Source organism: Silurus aristotelis (genome assembly GCF_946808225.1).
Source record: "Silurus aristotelis genome assembly, chromosome: 12".
Classification (NCBI taxonomy): domain Eukaryota; kingdom Metazoa; phylum Chordata; class Actinopteri; order Siluriformes; family Siluridae; genus Silurus; species Silurus aristotelis.
This window is the reverse complement of record NC_139585.1, coordinates 16,932,932-16,945,599: the sequence shown is the minus strand read 5'-3', so window position 1 is coordinate 16,945,599 and position 12,668 is coordinate 16,932,932. Positions and strand designations below refer to the sequence as shown.

The 12,668-nt window shown below is 37.8% G+C and overlaps 1 protein-coding gene across 2 annotated transcripts in view; it reads left to right on the top strand.

Annotated features, from left to right (window-relative positions):
• The window catches only part of spata20 (spermatogenesis associated 20), a 47,336-nt gene that overhangs the window by 21,892 nt on the left and 12,776 nt on the right, over positions 1-12,668 (top strand). For both annotated transcript variants that reach the window (XM_083557726.1, XM_083557725.1), the window contains exons 13-15: positions 5,700-5,908; positions 7,791-7,990; positions 9,871-9,951. In XM_083557726.1, coding sequence (XP_083413852.1) covers positions 5,700-5,908; positions 7,791-7,990; positions 9,871-9,951 — 490 coding nt within the window. The remainder of the gene's footprint in view (positions 1-5,699; positions 5,909-7,790; positions 7,991-9,870; positions 9,952-12,668) is intronic.

Genomic DNA, 12,668 nt, shown 5'->3' with positions numbered 1-12,668 from the left:
ACACACACACACACACACACACACACACACACACACACACACACACACACACATCCATTTCACACCCTTTATCACCCTTCTATGTGTGTGTATGTATGCGTATATATATATATATATATATATATATATATATATATATATATATATATATATATATATATATATATATATATATATATATATATATATATATAGTGAGGAAAATAAGTATTTGAACACCCTGCTATTTTGCAAGTTCTCCCACTTAGAAATCATGGAGGGGTCTGAAAATGTCCACTGTGAGAGACATAATCTAAAAAAGAAAATCACAATGTATAATTTTTAACTATTTATTTGTATGATACAGCTGCAAATAAGAATTTGAACATCTGAGAAAGTCAATGTTAATATTTGGTACAGTAGCCTTTGTTTGCAATTACAGAGGTCAAACGTTTCCTGTAGTTTTTCACCAGGTTTGCACACACTGCAGGAGGGATTTTGGCCCACTCCTCCACACAGATCTTCTCTAGATCAGTCAGGTTTCTGGCCTGTCGCTGAGAAACACGGAGTTTGAGCTCCCTCCAAAGATTCTCTATTGGGTTTAGGTCTGGAGACTGGCTAGGCCATGCCAGAACCTTGATATGCTTCTTACAGAGCCACTCCTTGGTTATCCTGGCTGTGTGCTTCGGGTCATTGTCATGTTGGAAGACCCAGCCTCGACCCATCTTTAATGCTCTAACTGAGGGAAAGAGGTTGTTCCCCAAAATCTCGCAATACATGGTCATCCTCTCCTTAATACAGTGCAGTCGCCCTGTCCCATGTGCAGAAAAACACCCCCAAAGCATGATGTTACCACCCCCATGCTTCACAGTAGGGATGGTGTTCTTGGGATGGTACTCATCATTGTTCTTCCTCCAAACACGTTTAGTGGATTTATGACCCAAAAGTTCTATTTTGGTCTCATCTGACCACATGACTTTCTCCCATGACTCCTCTGGATCATCCAAATGGTCATTGGCAAACTTAAGACGTGCCTGGACATGTGCTGGTTTAAGCAGGGGAACCTTCCGTGCCATGCATGATTTCAAACCATGACGTCTTAGTCTATTACCAACATTAACCTTGGAAACGGTGGTCCGAGCTCTTTTCAGGTCATTGACCAGCTCCTCCCTTGTAGTTCTGGGCTGATTTCTCACCTTCCTTAGGATCATTGAGACCCCACGAGGTGAGATCTTGCATGGAGCCCCAGTCCGAGGGAGATTGACAGTCATGTTTAGCTTCTTCCATTTTCTAATGATTGCTCCAACAGTGGACCTTTTTCACCAAGCTGCTTGGCAATTTCCCCGTAGCCCTTTCCAGCCTTGTGGAGGTGTACAATTTTGTCTCTAGTGTCTTTGGACAGCTCTTTGGTCTTGGCCATGTTAGTAGTTGGATTCTTACTGATTGTATGGGGTGGACAGGTGTCTTTATGCAGCTAACGACCTCAAACAGGTGCATCTAATTTAGGATAATAAATGTAGTGGAGGTTGACATTTTAAAGGCAGACTAACAGGTCTTTGAGGGTCAGAATTCTAGCTGATAGACAGGTGTTCAAATACTTATTTGCAGCTGTATCATACAAATAAATAGTTTAAAAATCATATATTGTGATTTTTGGATTTTTTTTTTTTTAATTATGTCTCTCACAGTGGACATGCACCTACAATGACAATTTCAGACCCCTCTATGATTTCTAAGTGGGAGAACTTGCAAAATAGCAGGGTGTTCAAATACTTATTTTCCTCACTATATATATATATATATACACACATGCATACATACACACATATATGCATACATACAGAAGGGTAATATAAGGCTTGAAATGGATGCAATTGGAATCTTTTGCAGAAGGCGTTCTAATTAACAAAAATGTTTGCCAATCTCAAACGGAAGCAAGTAATTTTAATAATCTAAATGGGCAACCCAGAAAATCAGATTAAGCACCTGCGTAGGTCTGAATGTAGAGAATGTATCCTGCCTATCTATTAAATTATCTTTTAAATTTAATTGATCGATATAACTCTTAATACAGCCCTTGAGGTGCAATATGCTTTTGTATTGACTCTTTATTTTTTCATAGCAAATTTTCCTTCTGCAACACAGAAATCTAATGTATCGTCAGAATGTAAATATGGTTGAAAGAGCTGACTTGCTGTTGTGCTTTCGGGAGCCACTACACGCACTACTCTTTGTCTATAGTGGCAAGAAGCTGAAATTCTGCACATCAAGCTGCTCTTAATTTGCCCTGTTCTGCTGCTGGAGGACTTTTTCTTCTCTGAATCTGAAAGCAGAGGCAGACTGGTTGATTCGATTACATGAAAGACGACGCTGGAGCACGTCTGTCAATTGTGTAGCTGCTCCACTTGATTTCTTTCTTGAAAAAGAATAATTTCCTTTCTCTGCTTAACCTTCTGAATGTTCTACATGGCAAATCAAAGTCAATCCGTCAGAGTCACACTGGGGATTATTTGACAGGTGAGGAGACAGTTGAAAAAAAAAAGTAAATGGAAATCCTGTATGAGTGGAATGGAATTAGAGTCAGATTTTTGCTGTAATGTCTGAGTCAGATACTATGATGGGAAGTGTACAGGAAGTAAATAATTCCTTATATATCTGATTATTCTATGTAGCATGTGTGTTGCATCAAGAAGAAGTTAACACATGCCCTATGATATTTATTTTGCGTTTACATACCATACCTCAGACCTTGTGTAGAGACCATGTATACAGACTTTGAATTAATGGGTACACTCTCTACAGGAGAAAGATTTGTCTGCATTTTGAGGAAGTTACATCAACAGAGGCCGGAAAGGAATAGACAACAATCATAGCACTGACCGCTCATTTAAAGATTGACTGGATAGGTTTGATGTAATTTTACAAAGCTAAGGCGCAACATCCACTTTGGGCAAACTACAAAAACAGAAAGTATGGTTTCTGGGCTCTGCATAGAGCAAAGAAACCATTTTCCATTGCTGTGCAGCATGATGTTAAGATGGTTTCAGACAGTAATTAATATAAACAGTTTGCTACAATGGTTTAGGGCTACAATTGCCATGAACTGTTCTGCACTTACTGATGCACTTCAGTCCATCAGTAAACAGTTGATAACCTGAGCAGTGATGGCACTATAATGAATGGACATTTGGTGCCACCAAGATGAGGTGGGGTTGCTTTTTGAGTCTTGTTTCTCTCAAGGTTTTTTCCTTATACCATCTCAGGGAGATTTTCTTGCCACTTTTGCTACTGACTCACTAATTAAGAATAAAAGTATTGTGACTAATTTATGTCGCTTAAATGTATATTTGCAATCTATTTAATTCTGTAAAGTTGCTTTGGGACAGTGTTTATTGTTAAACATTATACAGAACAATTAAATTGAATTGTAGATGAGAATTAAATAGCAATTTGATTTTCAGTACTGGATGCAAAGACATGTCTCATGGCAACATCCTCTCTTATGATTTTCGTACATCGCTATACATAAAAGAAAAAAAATCTCAGTTTTTTTTTAAATGACTTCAATCAAGCTAAATGGAGGACACACCAAGCACCACAGCTCCTATTTACTTCCTCACAATAGAGTTTTATCTTCAGTTCTGTCTGTTTAATTTCTTGCACACTCACTTAGCTGCAACGCCACCTCAGTGGACATGCCTGGGAACTGCAGATGAAAGGTTCCTGATATATTCAGCTGAATTGACAAAGTACTTCAAAGATTGTTAATAGATATCGGGCTTTGTTATTAAAGTGCAGCTCTACAGCTTTTACCTTATCAAAGTCCTGTAGCTTGTGTATTTTTTCCTTGTGTATTTTTCTCCAAGAAATTCAGATTTTTAAGAAGAAATCAAATTCAATGTGAAGTTTATTTTCTTTGTGTATCTGAAATTTTTTTCTTGTTTTATAACAAAGGACTATAGCATAAGGATAAGGATAAATTCTATATTCAGACATGATGTTCTGGTAGGTTTGCCAGTGAATTGGAGTGGGAGGTTTGTTTCTGGAAACTAGTTGCAGGACTGAGGTTACTTTTCCACGTTTTCACAGTGTTAGTCCAACAACAACAAAAAAAAAAATTTAAGAGTCTAAAAATTGTCTTCTTTTTTATTTAAAATAAATTAGTCTATTTGTATATTCTATATGTATCAGTAGTAGATTGTACTGACAAAAGGTTTTACAGGTGGTAATAAGAAAGCAAAAAAAAAAATAATTTAAATCTTTTTTATATCATTTTTTGAGATGAGCAATATTAATCAAATATTCTGATATGATTTTTCATTATTTTTCTAAAATGAATTACATGCTACTGTAAAGGCTGCATTCAGCTTAATGAGTTTAAACACACTTAATAACATTTTTAAATACAATGCATAACTTAATATAAACAATATTTTTAAAACATAAAAGGTTTTCATAAGAGTTTTAGTCTAGAAAATGCTCTTTTCAAAATGATTTGCACACCCATAATTTATATTTTGCAATGAACCTTCCTATCAAGAACTCTCCAACAAAGTTTCATTAACGTGATTTAGAAATGATAGACCACTCCTTCAAGCAGAACTTATTAATCTCCTTTATTTGATTGTAACAGCATTGTCAGTAATCCCTCTTGCATTTTAGGTTTACACCCCAGTGAACATGATAACATCAACAGGGTTCCTAAAATCCTTATTTGCATTTCAGTTAAAAAAAATATTTAATTTATTCATTTAATTTATGGTGCTATTAATTATAGAGCTGTAAGACTAAATAGCAACTTTGAACACTGTATATCACACGTCGCACTTTTAGCACATTAGTATCAATGCAGACTGCACAGATGGTCCCAGAGAACAGCGTGTACACGAACAAAGAAGCTGTGAATTATCATGTGCATCAAAGATCCACTTTATCTTTACAGAGTTAAATGATTCAAACATTTTTCTTTCTAACAAGTGCTTTTAATTTAAACAAAACATAATGATATCTTTTGAATATGATATCAGAGTTATATTTAATTATTATACATTTTTATTTTACATTTTTCTTAATTTTTTATAAAATTGTTATAAAAACAATTTATGCCTAAAGTTATACTTCAGGATCTGACATTGAGATGTTAACTAAAAACATTAAGGCAAAAATCAATTATGGATTAAATAAGAAGTTCTTGAAACCTTATTACATTTTCCGCAGTACCACTGGAAAAGAACTAGTAGAAATGCAGCACTATCAACATGGCTGTCAACTCAAGTTCATAAATGATCAACTAGAAATGTTAATCACTTGAATTTAAATATTTGTTTGTATATATTTGGTTCAATTTTTCAAAATGTAAACAAACTAGTTAATAAAATATAGCACAGTAAGTCTGACCAGGCAGTTACTAACGATGAATGAATAAATAACTGCTGTAAATTCATTGCCTCATATTCATATTAAAGAATGTTTGTTTTAAAAGCTTCATATCTGATTACTGTCTCACAACCACATAACAGTACAAATATTGAGCAAATCTTTGGGTTTTGTCTTGTAAAATAAGAAGCTTTTAATAATATCGAAACCTTTTTGGAGACATGACATGTATTGGATATACAATTGGGTTATCTTATTAATGGATACAGATTAGTATATATTTGTTAACCTGTCTGCTACATGTTTGTAACTTTCTGGTACATGCTCTCTGTACTTTTTTTTAGCGCCTCAGCCATTGCTGGCTTTCTGGATGACTATGCTTTCGTTGTGAATGGTCTGCTGGACTTGTTTGAAGCTACCAACAGAGCTCGGTGGCTTCAGTGGGCTGAGGAGCTACAGCACAGGCAGGACCAGCTGTTCTGGGATGCTCAGGGAGGTGGCTACTTTTGTAGTGACCCTTCAGACCCCACCATTCTGCTGTCCCTTAAACAGGGTGAGACAATACGCAATTCCTCTTATAAATAAAGTGCACCATCCATGCAGCATAATGGATAGTAGAATGAAACAAACTGAGACAATTGTTAGTGATCATAAAAACATTTGCTTTACCCTCCTCAGCCCTGCACTTAGTTGTTATGAGCATTTATAATTTATCCGTTCTATTTGTAAATTGTAATATTACAGTGGGATTACTAGGTTCACATAAATCTTTTTTAATTGCATCTTTCTTGGGGATATGAGATTCATCTTTTAATAATGATGCACATGGTTTGTATAAAAATGTAGCAATATTGTAAGACCTTTGGTGATGACATTTCTTGCATAAAGTGTGTCTGTAATGCGGATGGACTGTGGTCTTTCAGATGGGCTGACTGCTGCGGGGGTGTGTGGGAATATGAGGGAGTGAGTCATTTGGACTGGGTGATGCAGATCCCCTGCTGTCACTCAGTGTTCAGCATCACTCCACTGCATAGCACTCCCATCATGCCACTGCTGATAGAATGCTAGCAAAGTCAGAGGAACCCTTCAGTACTCGGCTACCACCTTTTCTAATGCCCCTTCTCACATCTTATTTTGGCACACCCTCTCACTTTCATCTTTAAAAGCAAGCTGAATTGATATAATTGTTTCCTTCCTATTCCTTCAGTTACTTCTGGGCAATAAAAAAAAGAAAAGTGTTGCTGGGGGTTATTAGAGATTAGGTCTGATGTTCTTAATGACTCAGTTTCATAATCTGTCACAAAGAATTGGACGAACACGCTGACACTAACACACAGACATGCCACTGATCCTTGGCCTGCGACTAATGGCAGTGTGAAAATGACACTGACATTAAGCAGATATGGATGAAGGGGGTGGTGTCTGATGCTTTTGTTGCTGGTGCTGATAAATGAAATGGGACGTAAAACGGATTTGTCACATAATGGTGCAGTCTGAGTGACTGCACCATTATATAATGATTCCAGCATGTAAAGTTCCATTAGGAGCTGTGGGGAGCTGTAGTGTGTCAGGACATTGTTCCTCCACCACATTGTCACAGGAAGATGGATCACTTCACTGAGCACACGTCAGGCTCTATTTCATGCACTGTCCAAACACAGTCATGTAGAATCCCTCTGTTCCCTTTAGCAGCAGCATAACTTCAGTTCAGATTCAGTTTTGTTTTATTCCTGTGTATGGGTAGTATCTTGGTTGAGGGTTTCCATTTTGATCACAGTTACTAGTTACTCTCCTTGCAAAAAAAAAAATGCTAGTTAATACGCTATGCATGTAATGGATTTTTTTGGACAAAAACTAAGCTTTATCCCTAATTAGTCAAATTGTCGGTTGGTTCTCTACAGATACTTATTCCCTGAAAGTTAATTACATATAGACTACTGACTTAAAAGTTTAATGCATTCAACTACTTTACATTTATTATATAGAAAAATCTTTTTGGCTGCAAGAGTAGCCTGCATCATCATATTTTAAAGTGTGTAATAATAATATAATATGGGAGCACCTACTTGTGAACTTTGCCATGTAAAATATCAGTTATCACCTCAGTTCCAGGTGTCACTTGCTCATCCATAGACCTGTCTGCATGAAGTCAGAGCACAGAACACACACACACACACACACACACACACACACACACACACACACACACACACAATCACTCAAAGGAGATAAAACCATTCACACACCTGCGATATCAGACACTTTAAGCCCTGTCCAGCCTGATAAATAGGCAAAGGTCAAATAGATAATTTGAATAATGCATCATTGCAATGACACTTACTTTCCTGAAACAGGGACATTCATATCAGGCTGTGAAAATAGCCTGGTTGTTGTTGCATTTTGGGGTCCATAATGGTCACTATGTGTTTTTTCAGACCAGGATGGTGCAGAACCGAGTGCAAACTCCGCCTCTGCGATGAACCTGCTCCGCCTCTCCCACCTGACTGGCAGACAAGAGTGGGCACAGCGCTCTCAGCAACTTCTGACTGCCTTCTCTGACAGGCTTCTGAAGGTGCCAATTGCCCTGCCTGACATGGTCCGTGGCCTCATGGCACATCACTACACGTTCAAACAGGTAATTAGTGCTGAAACTGGTGTTGGATTGATTAGGCATGCATAAACCATCATAACATTATTTCCCACCAAGCAATAACGGCAGTTTCTATGTGCTAAGAAAAAAATAAAAAACATGCCTTGGAGTGTGCAAGGAAAGCCTAAGGCCAGTTGGTTCATTATGTCAATAAACCTTTAAATTCATAAGGCTCATTTAACACGGAAACAGTTTAACAATAAAGATCTAAGCATGAAACAGCTGTTTTGAGTGGCACAGTGGTGAAGTCAGTAATGTTGCTATCACACAGTTTCATTGTCCCTGGTTCGATCCTAAACATACTATCTGTGTTATCCTTTGATTTTCTCCTGGGTCTCTGGTTTTCTCATGCTGGCAGGTGGATTGCCTGCTCCAAAACAACCATACTGTTGTATCACCATTCTGTGATACTGGTTTCCTGTTCAGGGCATATTAATGCCTTGGACCCAGTGTTCCTTGTTTAGAAAGGAAGACAAAGAGATGTGGTGGTGGAATGAGGAAGTTCAGAAGAGCATAAGGAGAAAGAGGTTGGAAAAACAGAATTGGGATCGACAGAGTGATGAGAAAAGTAGGAAGGAGTACAAGCAGAAGCGGCAGCAGGTGAAGAGGGATGTGGCGAAAGCCAAGGAAAAAGGCATATGAGGAGCTGTATGAGAAGTTGGACACTAAGGAAGGAGAAAAGGATTTGTACAGATTGGCCAGGCAGAGGGACCAAGCTGGAAAGGATGTGCTGCAAATTAGAGCAATTAAGGATGGAGATGGAAATGTGTTGACTAGTGAGAAGAGTGTGTTGAGAAGATGGAGGGAGTATTTTGAGCAGCTGATGAAAATACTCCCTCCATCTTCTCAGAGAGAGAAGGTTGAATGGTGTGGAGATGATGAAGCAGGAAGTGAATAGGATAAGTAAGGAGGAAGTAAGAGCAGCTCTTAAGAGGATGAAGAGTGGAAAGTCTGTAGGACCCGATAACATACCGGTAGAAGCATGGAGATGTTTAGGAGAGATGGCAGTGGAGTTTTTAACAAACAGGATTTTGGAAGGTGTGAGGATGCCTGAGGAATGGAGAAGGAGTGTGCTGGTAACGTTTTTTAAGAATAAGGGAGATGTGCAGACCTGCAGCAACTACGGTTGAATAAAGTAAATCAGTCACACCATGAAGTTATGGAAAGAGTAGTGGAAGCCAGGCTGAGAGAAGGTGAAGGAGTTCAGGTACCTGGGATCAAAAGTGCAAAGAAATGGAGAGTGTGTCAGAGAAGTGAAGAAAAGAGTGCAGGCAGGGTGGAGTGGGTGGAGAAAAGTGGCAGGAGTGATTTGTGATAGAAAAGTATCTGCAAGAGTGAAGGGGAATTATTCAGATTTATTTTTATCAACATATTGAACAAAAATGTTCATTTAGGCAAGTTTACTTAGGGTTATATATAATGGAGTTAGTTAAACAGTTCTTTCTTTCTTTCTCTCTTTCTTTTTCAAATAAAATTATAACTATAATAATGTATAAATAATAATAATGTAAGGGTTTCTCTTTTTCACCACAGGCTTGTGACATGAGAGTTACCTGAAGTATAGTTACTGCATACCCTGGATCGGTGTCACCACATGATGAACGAGTGATGAAAAGGATTGAAAGAATTGAAAGTACATCCTGTCACTTTCCATGTCAAGTAGATCTTCCTAAATTCCCTCCTTTGGCCATTAGTTAAAACTTGTGAAGATGTTTCAATCCATCAGAGCTTACCTGGTCAGGAAAAGGTTATCTGCAGGACAGAAATAACAAACTGAAGATCCAGGGCAAGGGCAGTCTGAACCTCAGCATCGCCTACATCATTACTACAACAGAAAGACATAATCCCCTTTTCATTTTTTTTAGATTATCATCTGTGGCCAGCCTGATGCAGAGGACACAGCCAGTCTAATTGCCTGTGTCAACTCACTGTTTCTTCCCTATAAAGTAAGTCTTTTTTGGTTTTAATTTTTTTGTAAGGATGAGGAGAACAGAACAGAACAGAAGAGTTTTCCTAATCATCAACATCAAATGTAGTTGAATGAAATTGGATTAAAAACTGATTTTAGAAATGTAGTATTTTTCATATTATCCTGAGATCATTTAAATCTGACCAGGGTGGTCTATAGAGTCTGTGTAGAAAGAATAACAGGGGGATGGAGAGTATTTTATCGTTCAGGATTCTGGCTGGGTGCTTCTCATTTTATGCTCCAGACAGGACAGTTTTAACGCCACTTTAATTGAGTCCCAAGTGTCTGGAGGTTGCTGCTGCAGTAGGCTTTGTTAGGGTCAGAAGCTTGAACAACATCCCTCGACCATATAGGTTCATAATCATACTGAAAAAGGAGTGTCTTTTTAGTAGCCTTCATGCTTTCATTGCAGAGTTGCTGATTTGTCACTTTTTCAATTTGCTGAACTCACAATCTTGTGATGTGGTCATATGAGATCCTCCTTTTTTTTCTTTTTGAACCACACACAGATCAGAATTCCATGTGAATGAATGCATAGGCAGAGCACTTATGTAAAAGTATGAACAAAGGTAATTACGCACAAAGTTCAAGTTGTTGAATTACAGGCACACTGTGGAACATGGCAACTGAAGTCAAGTGGCTTTATTGCCTTTTTAACCATGCTGTACAGTTCACACTGAAATGAAGCGACGTATAAAACCAAACAGAACTGCACACACTACAAGATAAGACTATGCACCCAGGATTACATAAAGTACATGTTTGTGAACAGCACAAGGCAATAATGACTCAAAAAAACAGGACAGTAGGCACAACGAAGGACATGTAAACACCAATTTAGTGTGGCCTCAAATGTGTAATACAGAAAAAAAAAATTACATTATAATAATAAATCCTGGAGCTAAAAAAAGCATGCTTTAGCATTAGTTTGCAAAGTTTTCTTTACCAAATTGGCTAAATGATTTAGTAGTAATTGTAGGAAGCATTCAGAGGACTGACTTTGTGCTTTTTTTCTTTAATATAAAGGTCATCATGGCTCAGAGAGATCATTTTCACACATTTGCTGCCCTTTTCTTAGGCGCTCCGCATAAGGCCACTCACTCAATAGCTGTGACAAAGAGAGCAAACACATGCACACTCAGAGAATAAGCCTGGCCTTTGGGCTTTTACTGCTATTTAATGTACTCGTAGAGAATCCCCACCAGGGGTGTTCCTTTCTTCATTTATTTCTAATCTGTTTACCCTCCTCATGGGACTGAAGCCGGCTCGCCAGGGAAATCTAATATCGATATGGATGTGAGTAAAACTTTTAAGTAGACATTCATCCTCTTTATTAGCGAAGCGGAGAAGTTTAAGGGATATAGATAAAGCGGAGTGCATTATAGATATACAGGCAGCAGCTGCAGTGTTCTATTATCCATGACTGCTTTTGTGCTTCACTTTGATGTCTGAATGGCGTGTGTACAATCAGTGAGTATCCATGTCCCACTTTTTTTTTTTTCTTTTTTTTTTTGACGTAGTAATTTAACAGACGTCCTCATTTCATTTCCGGTCACTCAATCAAACGAGACTCCACGCCGATTTTAACGAGTGATCAGAAATTTCCCTTAGCATGACACATTGAAAATGACTGCTGTTTTGCCTTGTACTGAATTTAGTGTGTCCTCAGCTAGGAACTGGCTCCAGGTTGTTAACATCAGACCCTGGTTTTGACTCGACTCATAGCTGTCAGTGTTCACTATGTGGGACACAGAGTGTCAGCTCCTATAAGCTGATTGTGGTGTAGTGACAGTAGCACAGAGCTGTCCCCTGTTCCATTGTCCCGCTGCCGTCATTCTGATTAGACTCGTCTGTCTCTACTTGTCTTGTCACTACAAAATGCTCTGTAAGCTGGGAAAAAGTTGTTATTGTTTTCTTGTTCACATAACTTAAATGGTTACAAATAGCATGAAGACTACAACTCAACTTACCACAAAAGTGAGTTCTGAATGTGAAACAAAAACTTTTTTTTCTCTGCTAAAAATATATATTATTATAGAACATAAAATCAAGAGACAATTGTCTGTTAAATAAAACACAATGAAAGAAAAATCTAATAGATGAATAGTGTTCATAGTATTATCAATATATTTGTACATGGATTGTCTTAATTGGGTAGTGCTAGTCATATTTTTCACATTGGTCAACCAAATAGCACACTCACTTTTTGCGAACTTATAAAGTAACACTTGTTTTTAGCAAATTATAAATTTTTGTACACCAAAAACAATTACTGTAGTAGTGATTTTGTAAATCAAGTACATGCGATTTTAATGTGTGTTTGTGTTTATGTGTGGGATGGAGGTAATTTTATCACAAAACCATACCTGCAGTTTAAAGGATAAGCTGACTAAGCACTCTTCTGCAATGCAGTTCATTTTTTTTTTTTATGTTAAATCATAACTTTATCTGATAAAATGTCGGTCCCTAAGCAAGATCTCCAATTAAGATGTCATCTCCTCTAATGTCCTTTGTGTGTAAAACATAGGAAGTGGTAGCTCAGTGGTTAAGGCTCTGGGTTACTGATCAGTCAGTTGTTCAAGCCCCAGTATTGCCAAGCTTCCATTTTTGGCCCTTGAGCAAGGCCTTCAACACTCTGGGCTCCAAGGGCTATTGAGCAAGGCCCCTAACACACTGTGCTCCTGGGGCCTTGTA